The sequence below is a fragment of the Lingula anatina genome, chromosome 7 (genome assembly GCF_051362555.1).
Source record: "Lingula anatina isolate TDL-2025a chromosome 7, LinAna3.0, whole genome shotgun sequence".
Classification (NCBI taxonomy): Eukaryota; Metazoa; Brachiopoda; class Lingulata; order Lingulida; family Lingulidae; genus Lingula; species Lingula anatina.
This window is the reverse complement of record NC_141773.1, coordinates 12,821,692-12,845,842: the sequence shown is the minus strand read 5'-3', so window position 1 is coordinate 12,845,842 and position 24,151 is coordinate 12,821,692. Positions and strand designations below refer to the sequence as shown.

Here is a 24,151-nt window from a genome sequence, read left to right as displayed (position 1 = left end):
AAATACAAATCATATCAAATTAATTTCATTTTATTTACAGATTTACATAGTTATTGTCCTTAAAATATGTTAATGGCAATATTTACTTGGTATTCTATAAAATGTGCTAATCAAAAGTATTGTGGATGTAGTCATTAAGCATGCTCCTATTCCTTAAAATTAAGGATACAAATAATTTCTAACTGGTCCGATGCTATAACGCAAGAGAACCTTCATTTTCAGTGTACAAAAAGCTTTTCGTAAGTTCTTTTCATGCTACACATGTATATAAACGTGAAAAAGATGCATAAGTGCATGCATAAAAGAGCCTTTTAATAACAATAAATCACAGCATGCCATACTTCATTATAACAATTACTTTAGATTATGCCTCTGCCTAATTAATCCAACTTGGCCTACAACACAGCACCATATGAAGGTCACAACAATGACCTCCCTTTTTTGGGACATGGCATACACTGTACAACTTAGCTGTGAAATATATAGTATGGCAAAAGGAAAGTTTTTGTAGTTTTTTAAAGGAACTTGGTGTTATCCTATACTGTGTTATTTAACAAAAATTGCCTCACACATTGTGTATTTATTTCATACTCCTTATAAGTTAAGATAACTTTACAAATATTTACATGGGTTTGATGATAAGTTAAATCGTAGGTCTACATTTAAATAGCTCACATGATTTGCACATAAGTTGACACTAATTATCAAGTAAACAAAGATCGTTGCATACAGTGTGCTGTTCTTACAGTACTAATGAACTTAACTTCATGTGTCTGTCTTCCTATTTTACCCCTATCAAATTCTATGTCTCCTAAAGTTTTGAATCTACACTTCATCATCAAATCCCACCGCTGCCACCAAATATTGTAATACCACCACCTGTGCATATAGTCTAGCAGTACTAAAATGTCATGGTCTTCAATCTATAATTATAACTTATGACATAGTTCAACTGGTTTTCCTGCATTTGTAAGCAATAAAATTGGTACATCTGGACTCACATTAACTTTACAAAAATCAGTGATCACCCAACTTTTCTTTTAATTTTACATATAAAACAACACATTTTCTTCACATAATAATTTTTTGCACTGATTAATCATCTGACTTTTAACCAAAGTTATCACAGAAGAGATAAACAGGAGATCAGTTAGCATCCCTGAAATAATAATTATCTCTCTCTCTCTCTCTCTCTCACACACACACACACACACACATGCATGCAGGCATTCAAACACAGATCCACAAATAAAATCCTGGTCAAGAAGCACTAGTATTTTGGTAGTCTACTAATTTGCATAAACGTTTTTCAAATTATTCTCAAGTCAATCCCATCTTCTATGTAGTACATATAAAGGCACCTTCTTATTTCAGTTAACTCATTAGTAGGAATACCATCCTCAAACACAAACAACTTTATTTTATCCGAAATGTCAAAAGTCTTCTTTAGTAACACCTTGAGCTCTTGGACTGTTTGATTTACGTTTAGCTGCATCATCTTAACCTACAAAAATAATTACTTTCCATTACTGTTTGTAATATGTGTTTCATTATCATCAGTACTGAATAACTGCAAAAGTAAAAACAAACTTTGGATTTTATACTGTGTTCTGATTGTTTAATTTAATCGCGTGGTGTTACAGTCAAACTTTTCTTTATTGCAAAATGTACGGTAGGTTCTATCCACTTCCTTCCTCCCCTTTCACGAGGCTCTACAGTAATGTCACATCCATCCTCATAGAGGTATGTGTACACATATTTTGAGGGGTCCATCTCCCTCGCTCTGTAGGGAATAGTGCCCTCTGCATTATTATAATATAATGCTATGCCACATTCTTTTGGAATTTCAAAAAGCTTGCGAATCAGATTTTTTAAATCCACAATGGAGTTATCCAGGCATATGCTCAGCATTCTTACCTGCAGGAGGGAAAAAAAAGCAATATTGGAGCTATGATTTAACATGCATCGTACTTTGTTAAAAAAATTAATTGAAATCAATTGTGCAGTTTTTGTCTAACAAGAGCTTAAGGACAGGATAAGCAGAACAAAGAAGACTAACTAACTCTGCCATTATTTGAGCTTGTCTTAGCCACACAGAGATTTAACTTGATTTGTTTTGTTTTTGTTTTTTTTAAACAACACAAAAAAAAAGCAAAAACAAACAAAACAAATACAGAACAATGACACACATTTTAAATTTCACATCCAAAGCACTTTTCATGGCATTGACCAAGCATTTATATGCTTGCCTTTTCCAAATGACGAAAAAAAAAAATTAAAATGGGAAAAAGCTGCTCCCACCCCCTCATAATATAATGGGCCTTTAGTACTCACCTTCGTGTCATATGTGACCCTGACAGTGACCGTGTGGGTGGGTGGTCCCAGGTTGACGTCAGCAAGTGGGTCAAGCTGACCATGGGTCTTCTCTAACTCCATATATCTGGAAAAGATAAGAAAAATATGAAGACTTAGGGTAATTTATGAAGATCATACCCATCTTTTCAAGAATCTTATTTGACATTCATGAGATTTGTTTTCTCAATTTTTTTTTGTTTGTTTGTTTGGGAAGAGACACTAAAGAATCCCGAATCAACAACAACTTGAACCAAACAAAAGCAATTCTTTGCCTTTACATCTTGTAAGTAAATGAATACCTTTCTGGTTTTTCCTCAGAATCCATGAAGTGTCTCAAAAAAGCTCTTTCTGCTTTATCTCTTTCTTCTTCCTGGATTTTACTGCCATTTAGTCTATTGATCCTTGGCAGCCTGGCTATAAGGAACTGCCTACGTTGTTCTTCTTTCATATCCTAGATTATAAAAGAAATCAACATTTAAAACTATGCAGTGGTCTAGGAGCTTGTACTCTGTTAGGCATGTGCAATGAATATGATGAACTCTTGAATATGTACCTTAGACGTGTTTGTGTGTGTGTACATGAGTGTGTGCATGCCCACACACACAGGCATCCACTCATATACACAAACATGCATCAAGTCACACACACACACACACACACACACACACAAACACACACACACACACATGCATCAAGTCACACACACACACAAGCATTTAGCCACACAAACACACACAAAACATCACACAGACCCCCTCCTCACCTCCAGCAGAGGCACTCCCTGCAGTCTAACATCAGTGAGCGCAGGGAAACTGTTCAGCCTGTCTATCTCCTCCCAGCTGGTGATGCCAATCTTATTGGCATTCAGACTGACTACCTTTGGGAAACTTTCCTCGACTTCTGAGTCATCACAAAGAGACACCTCACTCTCTGCCATCACCAGATTACAAAGATTTGGGAAGGCCCGTCCCAGTTTGCATATTTCTCCCCAGTCCCTGAGTTTGTTGGCATTGAAGTGGAGGTTGACGACATTTGGATATTTTTCTTTGAGATCAACCTCTGTGTAATCATTGAGGCTAAGGTGTAGTTCTTCAATGCTGAAAGAAAATTCTTGCTCTGACAAATTTTTCTGAGGTTGCCTAGACAAAAACATATTTATTTTAAGTATAACATCACTTCTTTTTCGTAAATATCAAGATTAATTTTAGACTTTTATACCCAACTATAGTGCAGTGAAATGTTTCTAAAGTATGAATTTTTATCAAAACTAAAAGGTTAATCATTTACATCACTTCTACAAGACCCTGTTTAGGAGACTGGATAATGCAAATACGGAAGTATAATACATTTTTTTCTTACCATGGCATAATCTTTAGTAACACTTCCACAGTCCTCCATGCTGCTCCAGTCTTGTTTAAGATGAGGCGTTTTATATTTGGAAAACTTTGGTTGCCAACCTCGTCATCAATCTCTGCCATCAGTGGGTTACAACTAAAGTTGATGCTTTCAATCTTTGGCATAACTGACATCAACTTGAATATCTGTGAGGCAAATAAGAATGAAATAGATCGTGACTCATTACAGAATTGGAACCAGAAAAAAAAAAAATCATTCCTAGTCAATGAAAATAAAAATTTACATTTGTCTTTTAGGCAAATTTACTAAACTGCATTCAGCCTCATGAGAGGTAAATCTGCCACCACTCTTAAAAAACATTGTTGAGTGATCCAAATAATTTTTTTTTTTTTTTTTGCAAAATTAAACAGAATTTAATTCAAAGAAGTCATCAATTTACAATAAACTTTGGCCAGTGAGTAACGTTTTGGTGAATTATTAACAAGTACTAAACTACATCATTACTCAGCATACCAAATCCAACATATCTCCACATCTGTGATAGCACAAATATCAAGTTTATTATTTCATGCAATTTAGGAGGATACCAACTGATATGATTGTACCTGAATGAAGTAGTTTGATTTATTTAACTTACTTGAATGATATAAATCATGTAAATATCTATTATCTTTAGAACTTAGTCTTAGCTACTTAAAAATTTCATAGGTGAGCTCAAGAATAAAATACGGAGGTTAACATGGCAAACAGCACAGTGAAAATTGTCTAAGACAGACATTGTAAGTCCAGAAAAAGATTCAACTAGATGTCTAAAAAATCCTTAGAAACTCACAGCTACCCTATATATATGTACTTATAATCAGTTATCCTTTGCTTTAATTAGTGACCAACTATAGTTATTTGCTTTAAGAGCACCCACAGCATAACGTTTGATAGAGGAAACTGTTCTTAATCCCAGATAGCAAGCATACGTTGGGCCAACGTAGGGGAATCGTTGGTTTGTTGGCACATAGTTGGCGTTGGTAGTAATACGTTGGCCCAACGTTGGCCCAACCACATCATAATATGCACAACATAACTGCAATATGCTCACGTTGGCCCAACGTTGGGCCAACGTGTGCATATTTGTTGCATACGTTGGCCTAACGTTGGGCCAACGTATCCAATTAACAACTCAATAGAAATGAATAATGTTTCTGTTATAATAAAAATGTTTCTGTTCACAACTGAGAATCACGTGCTTATCTATTGATCAGTAACATATAGTTTTTAGGATTAAAATTTTTTTTTTTATTAAGAGTTTGTCAAATTCCTTGGGCTAAAAAACAGTGTTCTACTTTTATTTGTCTTCCAAGCTATATACTCTCATATATATATATTTTTCATTTTGTCTTTTTTTCTGAATGGATATAGTATATAGTACATAGACTTCACCTATAAAAATATTACTGAGTGAACAGATTTATATTTTTAAATAATGCTGTGAAACATATTTATTATTATTGCTATTATTATTATTGTTATTGAAATCAGACAAATGATTGAAATCTTATTATAATGTACAATTGCACAATATATAAATTTTAAACTTTATAGTTAGCATCAATTGACTTTTGATTAAAGTACACTGGTAACTTTCACTGGACCAGATTCATTACAAGCCAGGTGTTTATCTTAACTGTCAGTTTGATATAAACAGTTTGCCTACTGCCTGCTCAAACAGGTCAAACAACTATACATAGCACAGTCTTAAGCGCGCTGACCGTTGAGCCAATTCAAAAATCTAAGCCAGAAGGTCAGAAATGTTCTAAGGAAGAGGCAAGAATTACAGCTGAAAGCATTGGTTTCTGGATATAGAAAGAAGACATCTTTTTGGAAATTAGAAAATGAAGAGATAAAGAGACAGGATAAGAAGTGAGCATGTACTGGTAAGTGACTTTTTAATTGTGTATTTTCCCATTATTTACTGATGCACCAGGATCCATACAGCCTTGAAAAGTGTTCAAATTTAGTCCAGCACTTTGGACTAGTTTAAATGGCTCTAGTTTAAATGTAACTTTGAAAAGTACTTGAAAATGCTATTAGGCTTGAAAAAGGTTTGCATTTCAGCATTTTGTCTTTGTAAAAATATTATTTAAAACTTTGTAGTTTATTGAGATGAATACAGACAATAATTCACAGATGGGGGTAATACCTTTTAATACATCATTACTTGTACTTTTATTTTCAACTTTTCATCATCAATGTGTTACAAAGACAAAGTTTAAATGAAATGAGTCCTTTTTCCTTTGGTATGTACACTTTAATATAACTGTATTAATGTAAAACTTGCCCTCATTAGTTAAAATCATTGAAAATGATTTGATTTAGAGCCTTAAAAGTCCTTGGAAGCCAATTGTTCTTATGTGTCTGTATGAATCCTGGCCAGTAAATTCTGTGATAGAGTTGTTGGAATGATTAAATGATGTGGAATTTAGTGGTACATTACAGTTGTCTAAAAACTGAATTCATGGTCAAGTGTACACGTAAGAACTAATTTAAATAAATCACTATAAATTACTGCACACAAGACACACACTTTTAAAGTTAAGATATTGGCTTTTGCCTAACTTAGAAAAGGTGGGGAGATTATCATATAATACACACCTACTAGTACTAGTTTGTATATGAAATATGGGGGAAGAGGTACAGTCATGTTATGTACCATACCAATTCTAGCATTATATTTCAAGTGTTTTTAATATTTAAATTTGTAGGTGCAGCACACTCTTCTGTGACTGTTCAGAAAAAGATGTTGAAGATACACCTAACTAATCGTGCTTTGCCAAAGATCATGCAGGTGCAGGACAGGAAAGAGAGAAAAAACACAAGATTGAACTCATATGACCACTGATTTGATTTTTAAAGAGACAATGTCTGAGATTTTGCCTGACGGAAGAGACTGTGATTTTATAGACTTGACATATAACTTATGAAAGTTCCTATGAAAAGCATCTTACCTGACATTAACAAGGGTTTCAGGTTTAAATTTAAATTAAAAATTTAATTTAATGAAAATGTTTTTAAAAATTGAAATGGGGCAAAAAAAAGACTTTACTAGTAGAAAAATGCCTGGACTCCAGGAATAAGGTGAAAAGTCATAGGACTGTTAAAATTTTTTTGATGTGAATCATGTAACAATTGATATAAGACACACTTATTAATGTTTAAATTTAATATTATAATATCTTATAAAAATTTTCTTTGTTGTCTTTTTGTATTATATTTCAATTCACATATCATTATTTAGTTGGTGTAATGTATTTGTTTTATGTAATGTTATGAATTAATTAAACAGTTCAAAATATATCACTAATCTTTTTGTTTCAACTACAATTATTAATTGACAATTTTCCAGGTGTAGTGTAAATGATCACAGGCAGATCAAGTCCTCTGAAGGATTCATCCCTTAGAAACCTTGCCAATTTTTCAGCCATATCTTGCAGTTTGCAGATTTCAGATGCTCAAGATATTTCATCAGGACATTGATCTGCCTGTGCATCAGATGTGTAATTACAGTGCCCTACTACCTATGTGATTCCAAAAAAAAAAGATTTTGCCTTTAGCTCAATGTTGGGTTACTGTAAATCACTGTGCCCCTGGTTTTAGGTTGGGTCATAATTTGTTGTGCAAATTGCAGATAACTTGGTGACCAGTTGGCCTACCATTGGGCCAACGCGGATACATTGTTGGTTTGAGGTTGGGTAATTGTTGGACTGATGACGTTGGTTATTAGTAGAACCAACGTAATTGCACTGTTGGTTACAGGTTGGGTAATTGTTGGACCAATGTTGGTTATTAGTTGGCCTAATGTAGGGCCAACGCAGTTTGGTTGGGTAATCGTTGGACTGATGTTGGTTATTAGTAGGACCAACGTAAATGCACTGTTGGTTACAGGTTGGGTAATTGTTGGACCAATGTTGGTTATTAGTTGGCCCAATGTAGGGCCAACGCAGTTTGGTTGGGAATACGTTGGCAATGCGTTGGCATTAAAAAGACGTTCAGCCAACCGTTGGCCAAAGTGAGCACTTAGATGGAAACCCAACGTTGGGCCAACGTTGCATGGTCAACCAAGGCAACGTTGGGCCAACGTTGGCCCAACGTATGCATGCTATCTGGGATATTACCTCTTTCCAGTCAGATATACAATTGTTGGCAATGTCTAGCTCTGTCACCTTATCACAAAGGTTGGCAATCTCTTCCTCATTGCCTGCATGTGTTATACTGTGGTAGTTCATTGCCAGTTGCCGGGGAAGAATCAACTGGCCAGAGTCTGAAACAATTATATATATAATATAAGAAAATATTTAATTTACCATGACTCCAATGGCCAATTTTGTTTAAAATCATGTCCTCAATACACAGCAACACATTTTCAAAATGTATCGTTTTCTTCACATATTGGAAATTGAATGATCTCCTTTACCATACCTGATTCAGGTTGAGCTAGGCTTCTCTGGAATTTCTCCAATGAAAAATTAATAATTAAGGCCTTGGTAGTAAGTCAAAACACCATTGCATAGGGTGATGAAGGGGAGGTGTCACATCACCAACGTTGTACTTTGAATTTAAAGCCTATTTATATTTTTTCTCTCACCTGTCATTCCTGGTGCTGAATTGGGAACATGCATAACCAACACCAGGTCATTGCCCTCAGGTATGTCACTGTCCCCATACTTGTCATGGAGGGCTTTGAGAAATGTCTTTGGTTCTGTAGCTTCTGCAGCCATGTTTATGCACCAATACTGTAAAGACAGAATTGAAATATGAAAAACGATAATGTATATTTAAGTCAAATTAGTTAGTGCTATGTTCAGGTGGTTAAAATAAGTTAGCCAAGTTGTTGATAGAGTGCTAGAAGCACTACCTATATTGCTAGCACATGCACTACGATTTTTTTACCTGCACCAAATGTAGATGCTCATGTCTCTACTTCCCGTCCTAAAAATTATTATTGATTCTCATAAGTTCAAGGTTCTGATTTTTGCCAAATACAGCTCGAGTTGAATGCAGTTTCTTCACATCTACAGCAATGAACTCTGCAATGTCTCTAGATATTATCACTGCATTTAGACGAACAATGCAACTGTTGATTACCATTTTCTGTAAAAATTGCCCCTGTTCATTCTAGCCAAGTTCTAGCGCTTCTGAGCGAATGTTGCCCAGATAATTCAGTAAGCTCAGATTTATTTTTAACACAACAATAATGAATCATTTCCAACACATCAGACCTCTTACACAAAACAGCTGACGACGGTTTGATTCGGAAATGAGGTCAGCATCGAAAGAAAGTTATGTTTTCATCCATACTGCATATAATATCTGCAGCATAAAATTGTAATCATAGCTGATCTTTTACACTGAACGAAGCCACTATCGCACAGAAATAATTTAAATGGTAATTTTCGTTCTAAAAAAATACAACGAACACTGTTATTCCCCCTTACCTGTCAGGCTTTTGTGTATTTTGTTTAAAACGTCACTGCAGACTGTGAACACGTCACACGTTTTGAAGGTCTGCGTAGATTATTAAAAGTGACACTTTAATTAAAAAAAAATTAAATATATATGTTGAGAAATAATGTTACTAATATACTAAAAACACTTTTCATTATTCCTGTTACACCGAATATTCACCAAATAGACTGTGTAAAGTATAAAATGTTAAATACGATTTTCAGTAAATATAAATAAGTAATCAACCCAGACCTTAAACGTCCACGTCAAAGCGATGGAGAAGGATAACGAAAAACTTGATTTGAGTGGAAATCTCGACGGCCCTGCAGAATCTCAGCCTGTGGATCTTAAAGCAAAGTTAGTACCAAACGGCATAACGTGAATCACATTAAAATGCATAAATGTTTTCCTGACATTAAGTTTACAGAATGTGAGAAGTAAAACAAAACTGACAGATCGAGTCGCTGATTACCGGCCTGCAAATGCAGTGATGCTTGATAGATGCATTTAAATGACGCGACACGTTTACTTCCGCATGTTAATTACTGGCCACTTGTCCTACAGGTGGTCAGCTCAACTAGCATGTCTCTCTTTTAGCATTTGTTATAAACTTGTTAAATAATCATGATCGATTAAAAAAGCCAAAACTAATGTAGGAATTAAGGCATTATACCAACAAAATGCAAATTTAGGAACCAAATAATATTGTTTTTAAATAAATTAATCAATATAATAATTTTTTTTTTCATTTACAGACTCATGGCAATTCAGCTGTCTAATGTATCTGCCAGAGAATGGCTTCAACACCGCCGTGAAACAGTCAAACCGTGGACAGAATTTCTGAACACAGCACGGTTCAAAGCTCCCAAGTCCGTGGCTCCAGTGGGGAAGAGGGTTGTGCGAAATGTGGAACATTTTCAGAGCAATTATTTATTTGTATTCCTGGGTCTTATTATTTTTTGTGTGTAAGTCTGTTTCTTGTCGTGATTTTTTGTCACATGATTTCATGATTTACAATGAATGTGCTGAATTGTTTTGTTTAGTTTGTGCATCTTTAAAAAGCCTTCATCAATCCAAGTTTTGGATTAAAATGTACTATATTGTTTTTCTTAGGTTGACATCTCCACTGTTAATAGTTGCCTTAGCTGTCTGTTTAGGAGCATGCTACATCATCAATTTAAAGAATAAAGAAAGTAAATTATCGCTTCTAGGTAAGTTTTTTTATCAGCCAGAGTGAAAAAAAAATTAAATATCTAGCTGACAGGAAGAGCCCTTTCATTAGGAAGTCTAGCTAATGACTTTCCTCTACAAAGATATTCTATAAATATGAGTCATTTTCAGATTTACAGGTAGGTTTAAGGAGGGGCAGTGTGACTTATTCTATCACTGTGGCATCCTGAAATTCAGTTTCAGTATCCACAAGAACAAATTTTGAACTTCATGCCCCATTATTTAGAATAACCTTGACCTTCAGTGACTGGTTTTTGTGGATCTGTCCACAAGCATTGTGGTTTTCCAGGGGCCAATATGTTCTGCTATCAGTTTTCAGTCTGCTATGCTTTTAATACAAAAGCTGATGTCACACTTGCTTACCACTCATTACATATTGTCAGAGTTGTCTTTAGGCTTTAAAAAATTCATGTGTGAAGTGATCTTTTGACAACAGATGTTCGCTGAGTGTTTGTCAAGTTATTTTCATAGTCCACTTTAATATTGTTAAGTACTTACAAAAAAGCAGATACTTGTTATATAAGCATTATTTATTAAACAGATCCAGGACTTTGCTGTTAAATTGATACAATGCTAAGCTGAAATGTAATTAGTAGACTTGGAAGTCTACAAGGCAGCGGATGTAAAATGATCATTATTTTTAACTCTTGAGAATTCATATTATGTATATAGAAAGTGCTACCTGCATATTTGTGAGAGTTTTTGGTTAAATATTTATCATTGGTTTCAAAAGCTTGGTCTGGCTGACTGGTTATTTAGGCAAAACGAGTCTGCATTTTCTGTCTTGAAACAATCATGACAAATATATAACTGTACAGTAATACTTATTTCAGCAGTGGATTTTTGTCTAAAATTTTCACAAAAGATTGAAATTTTTATGCATTAACTTACCAACTGATACCAATAGCTTGCTTTGAGAAATCAGTCTCTATTCAGCTATAATTAATAATAATAAAAATGGCCATCAATAGATGTATCTTAATAGAAATACCAACAAAATTGAGAGTTATGAACAAGTAGTAAGTAAATATAAATGCTGAATTGAATAACTGAACCCAGGCAGAAGAAAGGTTGTTTTATGTACTTTATATCATTCAGTATGTTATATATTTATATGGTTATTCTATTTATATTCTGTCCCCAGGCCATGAAATCAGCCTGGCTCAGCAGTATGGAGCTGTTGGCGTGATATCATTCCCTCTGTTCTGGCTGGCTGGAGCAGGATCTGCAGTCTTCTGGGTTATTGGTAAGTTTTGTTTTTCTCAACGCACAATTTTGATGACAATTTTGATACACGTACCACACAAAATATTAATCTTTTAAGATGTGGTAGTGTAATCTATAATCTTTTTAAGACCATGTATTTATTACTTCAACCACATCTTAAAAGATTAATATTTTGTGTGGTACGTGTAGCTAGTGATGAAGAATGATCAAGAATGAATTAGGAGTTTTTTATGCTACTGGATAATATTTATAATTTTTTAGATAATCCTGAGTAAACATCTATACACTTTAATGGTACATGTGTATCATTCTGCCCACACACTGTTTAATATGGAATCTTGAATATTATTACACAGTGGTGGATTTAGAGGGGGGGGGGGGGTCCTAACCCCCCCTCGGTTTCTGAAAAATATATCACACCAATATTCCCCTCTTGAAATTAGAAATTTGACTAGCTGAATCATAGTTCTAAACCGTACCAAAAGGACCGTTTGCCCTCCAAAACACCAAAAATTTTTCGTGGCTCTTTAGCAGGCCCCGAATCTCACGCCAAGGGGGCGATGGTTGACCTCGTATCTGGGACCTGTCATTCCGGACCCATCCTTCAAATAATCCTGGATCTGCCCCTGCTTACCCACAGTTGTTTAACCTTTTGTAGCATGATCATAAATATTATTGTACTCTAGGATCCATCAAGATAAGTGGAAGTCATAACTTACAGATTGGAGAAATAAACAATGAGCTGAAGTAGTAAATTAATTTTTTTAGATTTTAATAGTTTATAAATCAAATTTCAGGTGCTTCATTTTTCCTCATTATGGCTCATGCAGTATTCTATCAGACGACGGAGGAGTTGGAAGGGTTTGCTGATCTCAACATGGAAGTTGTATAGGTGGCAGTCCAGTACAACAAGACAATATCACACAGAAGTAATAAAGGTGGCGGTTAATATGCCAAGACAATCCGGCACCACTCAACATCAATGTATGGGAAGTGTTGTAAAATATCAAGGGTGCTGATGTCGTGTAGCATTTTTCATGCCCACTGTGGGACATAGTATTTTTCTAATGGAGGCTGATATTAAATAATATTCAGCAGGAGCTGGCACTCTCATCAACAAATGCTTACTAATGCTACTGTATTTTCATATGATACAGTTTTTTATTATGTACAGACACAGATGTGTCTGTACATATTGCCATCACCTGCGTCTGTCGTCGCCGTCGCCGATCATGTCGCCGTCGCCGTCGCCGTGCACTTTCAGCGTTAACACCATAAGTGGAAGACAGTTTTACTTTTTGGCTTTATATTTACAGAGCTGATGAATATTCATAAAACACAGGTCAAGTTCGAAAATCAGCATGATCGGGCCATTATTGTAGAATTTATGCTGTTTTTTCACTTCTCAGCATATATACAACACTGTTAACACATTTCAAGGAAAACTGATAGGCCTGTTGTCATAAAACTCACAGGAGTAATCAATCTTACTAAAACGCAGATCAAGTTCGAAAATCGGCATGATCGGGCCACTATTTTAGTAGTTATGCTGTTTTTTCACTTTTCAGCATATATGCAACACTGTTAACACATTTCAAGGAAAACCCATAGGCCTGTTGTCATGAAACTCACAGGAGTAATCAATCTTACTAAAACGCAGGTCAAGTTCGAAAATCAGCATAATCGGACCATTATTTTATAAGTTATGCTGTTTTTTCACATTTCCTCAGATTCAATTCTTAGGCATGTTAACAGTCTCATTATTTAATTAATAAGATACGTAAAAGTGTTTGTTTGACATTTCCTGTATCTTTACAACATTGTTAGTTGATAACGTAAAAATGATGGTAAACTTTTAATCGTGTATTGTGTAATAAGGTGTCAAAAATGGAAATAAACTCATATCATTGCAGTTTGTAAGATTCAATCATTCACTATGTTCAGAAACTCAGAATGGAGGAAATTGGACATTTGACACTGTTCTATTGATATTTTTCACATCTCATCAATTTTCTTAGTTGATCATATAAAAATGGCAGTAAACTGTTAATTTTGTTTTATGTTAAAAAAGTGTTAAAAATGGAAATAAACCCATTTCAGAATAGTGCTGTCTTGTTTCACATTTCCTCAGATTCAATTTTTAGGCATGTTAACAGTTTCATTATTTAATTAATAAGATACGTAAAAGTGTTTGTTTGACATTTCCTGCATCTTTACAACATTGTTAGTTGATTACGTAAAAATGATGGTAAACTTGTTATCGTGTATTGTGTAATAAAGTTTCAAAAATGGAAATAAACTCTTATCATTGCAGTTTGTAAGATTCAATCATTCACTATGTTCAGAAACTCAGAATGGAGGAAATTGGACATTTGACACCGTTTTATTGATATTTTTCACATCTCATCAATTTTCTTAGTTGATCATATAAAAATGGCAGTAAACTGTTAATTTTGTTTTATGTTAAAAATGTGTTAAAAATGGAAAAAAAAACCATTTCAGAACAGTGCTGTCTTGTTTACATTTTGGCATTTTCAAGTTGTGACTTTGAAGTTCCATGGGCCTGAAGACCTTTGCTAGTCACATTTTCTGAATATCCATAATACTAATATTTTATTATTAAAAATTGATGGTCATTATGCTGTTAAACGTTATGTAATATTGCATCAAAATTTGGAAAAAAATATTTTGGGCACTGCTCCCATGATGACCATTTAAGAAAAATCATGTCACTTACTGTTCTCAAACTTACAGGAAAGAAACATGGGACTAAGATACAGCTTCGGTAGGCAATGCAGTCTGTTTGGTAATTCTTTCTGCTAGTTAAACAGTTTTTTTTTTGTGAAAATTTAATTTTTCACATATTGGCATTTTCAAGGTGTGACTTTGAAGTTCCATGGGCTTGAAGACCCATGCTAGTCACATTTTCTGAAAATCCACGATACGTATATTTTATTATTAAAAACTGATGTTCTTTATGCTGTTAAGCATTATGAAATATTGCATCAAAATAGAATAAAACACAATATTGGGTATTGCTGCCATGATGACCATCATGGGAAAACCATATTACTTATGATTGTCAAACTTTTAAAAAAGAAACACAGGACTAAAATGCAGCTCGAGTTGGAAAAGCAGTCTAATTGACTTTTTTTTTTTGGAAGTTTTACATTTTCAAAGTGTGAACTTGAACTCCCATGGGCCTGAAGCCTTATGCTTGTTACACATTTTACTTACATTGGTATTACCTGTTGAGCATAATTAAAATTTGATGTTGAATTTTCAGTTTAACATAATGTACTTTTACATCAGAATTGACAGTAGCCTATTTTGTTATTTCCTGCTTTTTGTCTGTACATTTGACAGCTTTGCTGCCTTGTTCTGGTATGGGTACATTTTTTGACTGCAGACTAAGTAATATTTCAGGTGATAAGCAAGACATTTTGGAGATTGAAAATATGAAGTTTGTGCAACTGGTTCTGGATTCATTATATTCTTTTAGGTTAAAAAAAGAAATTTGTCTTTCTCAGTGGTATTGCGTGCAGCAGATATATATATATAATTATTTAAATACTGTATAAATATTTATTTTCACCACAGAAAGGACTATAATGATAAACACACACTTGGTGTCACTGTGAAACATGCCATAATACTAGTATACTGGTGTGTAATATATGTGAGGGAACAGGACTCATCTTAGCTGTGATATTTTCCCATATTTTTGTCAGGGAAAGGCACAATGCAGTCTGTGTTTTCTTGTGTGTTTGTACATGACTATATGCATATCTATGTTCATGTATATATTTAGTAGAAAGGGGGTTTGATTACACCAAACAAAAGGTTTGTGGAAGTTCTGCCAAAGGGGAATAAAAATATAATATTTTGTTGAACTTTTGTTGTTTGGGCTTTGGAAACGCTGCAAAAGACAATTCTTAATGTCTGGTGCAGAAAAAAAATCACTTCTAGATCTTCAGTCTTACACCCCATTTCCATAGATTAGATCGACCTACTTTAGATCGACCTAACTCCCTGGGGGTTCACACTAAATAGCTGTCAGCCGGGCGGACACGAAAGTTAATTATCCCCTTACAGCTTGTAGTAGGCGGGACGGACATTTAAGTCGGATTATCTGAAAGTAATCTAGTGAGACTCCCCGCGGGGATAGATCGATCTAAAATCTATGGGAATAGAGCCTTACTAGTACTGGCTTACAATACCTTGTTACATGAGACCCAATTAAAATTTTGTTTGTTTGCCATTTGAATAGTTTTTCCAAGGCACTTCAAATGGTACAGTCCATAAACATAATGCATTTATTCTGACATGATAAAAATTGAGGTGGATGTAATGTAAATTTTGATTAGGTGAAAAATATTGATGTATGACAGAAGCAAATTCCTTGGAATGCTTGATTTTGGTTCGTTAATTCTCATCTGATCACATGACCACACGCACACACACACACACACACACACACACACAGAGAAAATGGCTTAGCTGGGTTTTCTTATGCAAAATACTATTTGAAACACATATTTGCATCTTCAGCATTTTCTCTTAATGCCATTTATCAGCTTCACCTTGTTTATATGTACATAGCAACAGGCCAGTTTCACGCGCACACACATTCAAAAGGAAAGGAAAGCCGACTAAAATGCATTGGACAATGCATCCATAAAACACTTCTCTTTTTTTTTTTTGGTCTTTAAGCAACTGATTGAAATACATACATTTAGTGTTCAATAAACACAATTACTACCATTTAGCATATTGTGAATGTCTTGGCGGATATTTATACCCCAATTGTCAGTGGTCTATTTGGGTACGATGAGGTCAGTCGCAGGCATTGACAGCCAATCCATCCAAAAAGCTTATAGACCAATGCCACAAAGTCGCCTTTGTGTAATCGGTGATCCGATTATTCAGCCTAAGCTTCGTCTGGTGAGAGATTAGTACGTCTCACCATTATGCGTAATCTCAGAAGTCGAGTATTTGTTTGTTTTTGCAGTTTGACATTTTCATCATATCTAGAAGTTGATCATATTTAATCGACCATGATATAATATCTTCAAGGCTTTTTATTTTCACAGAAATAAATAAAAACAATCTCTCGGGAACCATGTCAAATTTTGATACAAAAATATAACTAGAAAAACACTCTGAGAGCGCAGACCTCCGCCAAGGCAGCAATTTTTATTATTATTATTGATTATTGATTGATTATTGATCCGGATCACCACCAAAAACTAATCATCTGTTCCTTGGCCCACTTCTGATAGTTCCTGAAAATTTCATCAAAATCGCTCCATAACTTTTTTTAGTTATGTTGATGACAGACGGACAAACAGACAAACAGGGAGGTAATAACTTCACTATCTGCCTGAAATTGAAAGAGCGGCGCAGTCTGCATGCGTTTGTGCGGAGGGCGTGTAACTTACCTAAGATCTTAAGCTTCACTAGTACTCTGTATAGGCTTGCTTCAGTTACCCGAAATGGTTGTTTGATGACGTTTTTTTTTTTTTTTTTTCGTTATTTAAACCATGGACATCGTGAAAATAGGTGCGCGAAACCAGGCATTACAAACACTCACAAGTTTTTTACCTTGCATTGGTCATTTGAACAGGTAAACCTCAAAAGTAAATGACTTAAAATTGTCTCACTAAGGCCCATTGTACCAGAAGATTTCTCACGTCCGCCCCGAAAATCGCCAACTTTTTTGCAGCGGGCCTGTCGTTACTTTATAATGCGCTAAAATTGTGGGTGTGAAGTCGGTTAACACTTTGTCTTCGCTACCACAATGCTATCATAAAAATTCTGTCTACAACACAACGAAATGACAACGCACAGCGCACTCAGCCGAAGTAAACCAAGGAGGGTGTTATTGGAGCTTGGAAATTTTGGACACGAAGAATCAAGGATTATGTGAGAAAATTGGTAATGACTATTTTGAACAGGTTTGGAATATACCCCATTTGGCGACATACCAACATACGTGTCGTCTTTTCGCCTGTATCCATCTATCTATATTACATTGATCACTTTAAAAATCCCTCATCTTGATAACGGGACTGGTCGCAAATAAGTAACAGTGATATTAAACTAATATACAAACAACTGAAATGATCGCGTTAATAACTGAAATGATCGCGTAAAGTGTAAGAGATGGCTAGGGGTTCATACTTACGATGTTGATCGAAAAATCAGATTTATACAAAAAAGAAAAATATTATGTAAAGTGTTCAACTTAAAATAGAGGGTCTGGATGCGGTAATTACTCGACCTTTTCAAAGGAGGAAATTGTGAATTTGACGGTCACAGCATTTTGAAGTCATAATTTCTTAAAATTAATAGTCTTATTGAGCGGTAGCATCAAAATTAAAAAGCAGGATATTTGACAGTTCTATTAATGCTGTAAAAGCACCACAAATGCTATGCAGAAATATAATTTTTGTGATAAATAATAAAATCATGTATCTGAAAATTTGATAATTTTTGCCCATTGAAAAGGCCAAGTCATTAGAGCATTTCTAAAAACTTAACAACAACACAAATGATTTTTTTTTTCATTCAGAATAACCTTTATTTTTACTTTCCTACACCACGTACAGTTTCTGGTGGATGCAGTTTTACAGGACTACGTTGTTGAAGACTTATGTACAATACTGAGAAAAAAGCTTAATTTCCTTTTTTGTAAAGATAAACAGTAAGATAATTCCAGTTGAACTGGCTACTGTTACTATTTAAACAATAACCAGAGTAAGACAGTTCATTCTAGATTTCCCAAAAAGTGGTACATCAACTCCCAGTTGGAAAGGTGTCAGTTTAGGGGAGGGGGTGGGGGGGTGGGGGGTGGGGGGGGGGTAACTTATAAGTTGCAACTGTTGTTCAAACCTGGATGCATATTATTTAAATAATAGTAAATTGAGTGATACAAGGAGGACTTTTTTGAACCCCTCCCCTTCTTAAGGCTTACATCTTATATCTACAAGTAGTTCTTAAATTGATAATACAAAAGAATGCATCCATGCTCACAAAACTGTGCCAGTGGACATGCAATAAGCTTCCCAATGACCTCTCTTACAACTGACTAAATATCTGCCTTTTTTTTCATATAAATAAACCAAAAAGGACAAATTCCAAAGACACCACTTCACGACGTCATAAAGATTACTATAAAGACTGTAGAAATTTTACAAATGGTGGAAATCAAGCTGTTTCTACATATCACAATACAGTGAATGGCAGGGGGGATAATTATGGGCCAGACAGCTCGTGTTAGACTGATGTTGAGTCTGTGTTTACCCAACACTGGCTCATCTGCTGTAAAAGATGGACAGCACTGCCCTAACGCATCGAGCTATCTTGTGTGTGTGTGCGTGTGTGTGTGCGCGTGTGAGTGTGTGTGTGTGTAAAGTATCTAGTTTTCAATCACACTATTGCCATCCTGGGACTGGACAAACACTAAAAATGTCGACAACCATCTGATACTGTGTGGCAACGCATAATCAGACGACAGGAATACTCAACACTTTATATGGTGATACAATATCATTTTTGGCTAAAATATAAAATAGCTGGACAATGTACAAAACTGTTTGTTCTTTGGGTTGATTAGGCCAAAATATGGAAAATATCTAACCAGTGTCACTCTCTATGAATAAAAAAATTTCTACTTTCAAATCTTATTACTATATCGACTCAGCAAAAACTTAATCCACCATTTCCACAATAAACTGCAGTATTTTGTCAAAATATGCCAAAACTTCTGACTGTGACATCAAAAATAGACTTCAAACTTTCACATCTTCTTCAAGCCAAAGCACAATTCATTCAATCACTTTTGAAAACAGACTTAAGATCCAAAGAATAAAACATAAAATTGAAAATGTGGTCCGAATAACAAACTAAATGAATTGGAAAACTAGAATGAACAGAACTAAGTTAATAAAATAGAAAGAAATAAAATGGAAAACATTTAAAAACTAAACTAAACAAACATAGCACCAGTAGCCAACTTACAGACCGACAAAGCAAATGGGGCCATTCAGAATTGATGATCCAAGTACTAACTGATCTGCTGACTAAATATGGCCGACCTCACTTCAAAAGTGCCAATTCCTTGAAGGTTTCCCCACCTCCACACGCTCCGTCCCAGCAGAGGCAGAGGCCTAGCAATTAAACCACTACTATGTTAAATGGCGCATGTGGAGACAGGGAGACCATCAGGGATCAGCAGCATTGCTTTTGAAGTGTGGTCAGCCATATTTAGTCAGCAGATCAGTTAGTACTCGGATCATGTATTCTGAATGACCCCTATGTCAAAACTACAAATAATATCTCATGTAAGGCAAAGGAGACCTTTTTTTAACTCTCAGAAAACAGACGGATAATAAAATGTGCCAAATCATATGTCACACATTAATGTTATAATAGTGCTTTAATACGATAGTAGCTAAGAGAGGAGAGAGAGGGTAAACAAGTTGGCATAAAATGACCTTGCCCCTTGCAATGTCTGCCATAGTTTTTATATGAGTCAACATCTGATGAATAATTTGACAAAATGCGATATTCCATTTCTTCCTCTTTGCACTACGTTTTTAATTCTTCCTGTTTGAACTACTACAGACTTTGCAAGTGACACTGTTAACCTTAAAGCAAAACAGTCCTTATAAATCTTTATCAGGAAAATTATTTGAAAAGATGTTTTAATTCACAAAACAGTGACTTTCCAGTAGTGATAGTTTGATAAAAGTTATTGATTGTATCGAGTACCATTTCTCTACTCCTGCTCCCTCTCTGGCTGAGACAAATGGCATAGACCATTCACATAAAGCACACATCCTGAGAAAGTTCATTTTCAGCAAAAATGGGGGTACAGATAACACCACCATTGCAGTTCAGATAATGGACTTCATCAGATGTGTGCAGCATAAATTCTTTTACAATATTAAAGTATGTAAAATATAAATGATTACTGTGCTTATATATAATTTTTTTTCATATAACAATTTTTATGTCTATGTACAACATGTACAAAGTAGTAAAATATGATTCTGCCTGAGCTCAAACTAAGCCATGCCACAAACTACAGATGTAGAACCTCGTCATTAATTTCACTCAAAATACAACTACCAGGGCAGCTTCTCAGTATTCCCTCCCATTGCATCCTCTACCTGCTGCTTGGCAACTGGCTTACATAAACATATGTGCCCTTGAAATGCATTAACATAATTTATCCAGCTTCATGTTGTGGAGCCTCTCCACTCAGCCCAGGTACACCTCGCAGGTGAAGTCTGACTCTCCAATGAGTCAACATCTATTCTATCCTCCTCCACTATTTTTTTTCTTCCTTTATATATTTAACAAAAATAGCAGCATTCTTTGAAATTTATGGCCTGGGTCAAAAAGAATCCACAGTTAAAGAAATATGATAATGTTGTACATGGCTTTGTATGCTATCATTCTTTCACAAAATGGCACTGTATTTATAACCCCCATTTAACAGCAGAACAACGACTCTGAACGCATATCATGATTACAAAAAACACTTTGAAGTCATATTTCCTGCCCTGAGAAAACTTTTTGGAACCAACAGAACTTTCAAGTGGCCAAACTAGAATCTAAAAGATCTGTGAAAAGCCCTGCAGGCCATGCATCCAACCAATCATATCACAGAAACCAGTCCAATGGATTGGGACGCCAAAATCAGAAAGGTGAAAAAAAAGTTGTAATTATTTAAAATTCTTTTCATTGTGATTTAATAAAATTACACTAAAAGTTGGGAACATCCATCTTTTCTTTTCAATACTACATTTAGTGAGTCCTTTTTTTTATCTCAGTATATTAAAACACAACCAATATGCTAAGATAAATGGGCCATGTTTCAAAATGGCTGCTCCCAGAAGAAAATTTAAAATGGCCACTCTCCTCAAACAGCTGAGATAAAGACAGGCGTCTTTCTATACTTTCATGCAGCTTACGACAAACATCATTTGGCCAACTTAGTAAAAACATGTACAAGAAAGATAGAACAATTTCATTTTGATAAAAGAAATCTGTAATCACCTTGGAGTTCCACCCACATAAAACCTACTACCAATTTAACTTTCTAAAATCAGGCACTTGACAACATTCAACTCCAAGGCACAAATGTCGATCACTTTGCTGGACCAAGCATTGAAGATCTGTTACAAATTCACATATATGTATATGTAACAGAGTGATATATAACTATAATAGATGCTAGCTGGCCTCAGTTAGGCTAAATGCAAGGAAACACAACGTTTCATCTTGGCGCACTGGAACTGCTGAAAATTCAAGTCACAACTGATATCTTGTATCAAATATTGCTCCGGATGTCTTCTCTCAGCTTTTTCTAATTATCTTAGTTACAAGTTCAACCAAGTTTTCTCAGTGCTTAATCAATGAAGTTACAGGCGTAACTATGTTACCCTAGTCTTTTGTTCAGTAATGTTACCACAGACACCAAGCCAAGAATCACCATTGTATCATGTCCAGTTTTTACTTTCATGTTCCTTCCAGTGAATCAATCATCATCCTTGTCCTTCTGGGGGGTGATGTCACATGCTCGAAACAGCTCCTCTGGCGTGTATCCCAGCAAGCTTTGCAGGTCACAAACAAATCGGTACACATAACGTTTACCAGCAGTCTTATGAATGATATTCTTATCGTAATAGTATCGCAGGCCTCGGCTCAGCTTCTCATAGTTCATTTTTGGTTTGTTCTTCCTCAGGCCCCAACGGCGAGCCACCTCGTCAGGATCGGACAGTTTAAACTCCCAGCCGTCCCCAGACCAACTGATGAAGTGTTGGCAGGACTTGTCTGTGAGGAGTTCTAGGAGGAACTGCCACAGCTGGATGGGTCCACTCCCTGGAAGAATACACCACATACATTATTACCACAATAATTATATTAAGATAGATTTAACATAGTGTTTAATTACTTTCAACACCACAAAGTTTATTACCACAATAATTATATTAAGATAGATTAAGCAGGCACGTAGCCAGCAATTTCAAAAGGGGGGTTCTTTTTCTGAAGAAGTGGACCTTTTCCCATAAAAACTACATGTACCTAGATCAAATTTTACCCAGAGTGGATCTTTTCCCAGCAAAAGGGGCGATTCTTTCGACCCCCCCCCCCCCCGAACCCCCCCTGACTACCGGCCTGTTAATCATAATGTTTAATCACTTTCAACACCACATAGATTATTACCACAATAATAAAATAATCAACATAGATGCAACAGAGTGCTTAAGCAATTTTCAATATAATTGTAATTATTACATTCCAAAATGAAATTCTCATGACTAGATGGGGTTAATTCCTGTTAGGTAAGGAAATCATATACTGTATTTCATATTTAATTTATCTAATAGCATTATTAAAAATGAAATATTTTTTCAATGTTGGAATGGTAATTTTTTCCTTTAACTTTTGTCACTGAAGTACTTCAATAAAAATGAACAACCACTTTGAAAGTAACTCCTCCACACATTGTTAAAAATAAAAAACTGTCCCCTTTTTTATCATTTTGTACAATGCAAAAAAGTGTTCAAGTGGAATAAGTTTCACATTTCTAACATTCAGTACAATCAAACACTGCACAACTTCCACATCACTGGCTGACACCACCACAGTGACATACTTGTGGTCAGTTATATCAGGGTGGGGTGGTACTTTGGTCACAATGACTAGCTAACATGAAGTACACATTTAAGTACCAAGTTTGACAAAACTTTAATGATAATTTTAGAAACTGATCTTCAACTCAATCCCCCCCCCCAAAAAAAAAAAAAAAACTTGATAACCTTGGATAACACACTAGCATTTTCTCCCAGAGAGAGAGAGAGAGAGAGAGAGAGAGATTGTGACATCCTCCTTCGTTTTTTGGCCAAGCTTAATTCTATTATGTTGAAGACCAGAGTCATGCCAAAAAATGAAAATTATCTTAATTGTAAATAAGGCCTCCCGCTGACGCTCAACTATTAGCTGTCTCCCCTTCACAACTTGGCAGACATGTTTTCTCAAGTACCTGTTTCCTGCACACATGTGACTGGGTTGAAATGAGGGGCAGGAGGAACAGGCGCTTCCAAGATCTGCTGTGATTAATTTGCACATTCCACTGTAGCTACCTTTTTCCTTTCCAAATGATTAAGCAAACTCTAAACTAAACAGATACAAAAGCCAACTGCCCTGATTGTAAGAATCAACAGAATGAAGCCTTAAATATTTTTTGTCCTATCTCCTATCTTATCTATTCCATTCATTCACCGCTATTTTTGAATCAGTGACCTTATATATAACTTAAAGAAAAGGGGAACAGAACAAGTTTTTTATATATAAAAGTCAAAATCTGGACAGATCACAAAAGACAGAAAAGTCAGGTACAAAACACTGCCTTAAGTAGATGCCAATAAGGATGTAACAAATAAGCAGTAAAAAACTTCCCAGCTGGCAATTT

General features: G+C 35.2%; 3 protein-coding genes and 1 long non-coding RNA gene across 13 annotated transcripts in view; 2 read left to right on the top strand and 2 right to left on the bottom strand.

The window, feature by feature from the left end:
* Window positions 1-14: 14 nt before the first annotated feature.
* Window positions 15-9,632, bottom strand: LOC106174768 (tubulin-specific chaperone cofactor E-like protein). Of its 5 annotated transcripts, none has more exons than XM_087016677.1 (8): window positions 8,848-9,016; window positions 8,348-8,495; window positions 7,878-8,023; window positions 3,715-3,896; window positions 3,119-3,452; window positions 2,655-2,806; window positions 2,335-2,440; window positions 15-1,504 (listed from the first exon to the last, which is right to left on the bottom strand). In XM_087016677.1, the coding sequence occupies exons 1-8, from the start codon at window positions 8,848-8,850 to the stop codon at window positions 1,310-1,312; spliced, it is 1,266 nt and encodes a 421-aa protein (XP_086872803.1). In that variant the 5' UTR covers window positions 8,851-9,016; the 3' UTR covers window positions 15-1,309. The 5 variants fall into 5 exon arrangements, with proteins under 5 accessions (XP_086872803.1, XP_086872801.1, XP_086872800.1 ...); XM_087016675.1 differs by lacking the exon at window positions 8,848-9,016 and adding an exon at window positions 9,460-9,632 and having other exon boundaries at window positions 1,401-1,917; XM_087016674.1 differs by lacking the exon at window positions 8,848-9,016 and adding an exon at window positions 9,198-9,278 and having other exon boundaries at window positions 1,401-1,917.
* LOC106181600 (uncharacterized) lies at window positions 4,665-7,059 on the top strand. Its single transcript, XR_015335364.1, has 2 exons — window positions 4,665-5,639; window positions 6,468-7,059. It is a non-coding gene; the product is annotated as an uncharacterized LOC106181600 (long non-coding RNA).
* LOC106174769 (prenylated Rab acceptor protein 1) lies at window positions 9,432-12,830 on the top strand. 2 transcript variants are annotated; one of them, XM_087016680.1, is made up of 5 exons: window positions 9,432-9,564; window positions 9,963-10,172; window positions 10,321-10,418; window positions 11,582-11,683; window positions 12,462-12,830. In XM_087016680.1, the coding sequence occupies exons 1-5, from the start codon at window positions 9,482-9,484 to the stop codon at window positions 12,554-12,556; spliced, it is 588 nt and encodes a 195-aa protein (XP_086872806.1). In that variant the 5' UTR covers window positions 9,432-9,481; the 3' UTR covers window positions 12,557-12,830. The 2 variants fall into 2 exon arrangements, with proteins under 2 accessions (XP_086872806.1, XP_086872807.1); XM_087016681.1 differs by lacking the exon at window positions 9,432-9,564 and adding an exon at window positions 9,769-9,787.
* A 5,388-nt stretch (window positions 12,831-18,218) lies between these two features.
* Window positions 18,219-24,151, bottom strand: part of LOC106173687 (protein C-ets-1-like) — a 58,654-nt gene continuing 52,721 nt past the window's right edge. For all 5 annotated transcript variants that reach the window (XM_087016668.1, XM_087016671.1, XM_087016670.1 and 2 more), the window contains one exon: window positions 18,219-22,557. In XM_087016668.1, the coding sequence (XP_086872794.1) occupies window positions 22,214-22,557 (344 nt within the window). In that variant the 3' untranslated portion in view covers window positions 18,219-22,213. The remainder of the gene's footprint in view (window positions 22,558-24,151) is intronic.

Coding starts and splice junctions, on each gene's coding strand:
- LOC106174768 (XM_087016673.1), bottom strand. Junction 8,024..8,347: donor TTCAGCACCAGGAATGACAG/GTGAGAGAAAAA, acceptor TAATTGTTTCAG/ACTCTGGCCAGTTGATTCTT. Junction 3,897..7,877: donor GTATATCTGACTGGAAAGAG/GTAATATCCCAG, acceptor TTTGCCTCACAG/ATATTCAAGTTGATGTCAGT.
- LOC106174769 (XM_087016680.1), top strand. CDS start 9,482: ATGGAGAAGGATAACGAAAAACTTGATTTGAGTGGAAATCTCGACGGC. Junction 9,565..9,962: donor CCTGTGGATCTTAAAGCAAA/GTTAGTACCAAA, acceptor TTTCATTTACAG/ACTCATGGCAATTCAGCTGT. Junction 10,419..11,581: donor AAGTAAATTATCGCTTCTAG/GTAAGTTTTTTT, acceptor TTCTGTCCCCAG/GCCATGAAATCAGCCTGGCT.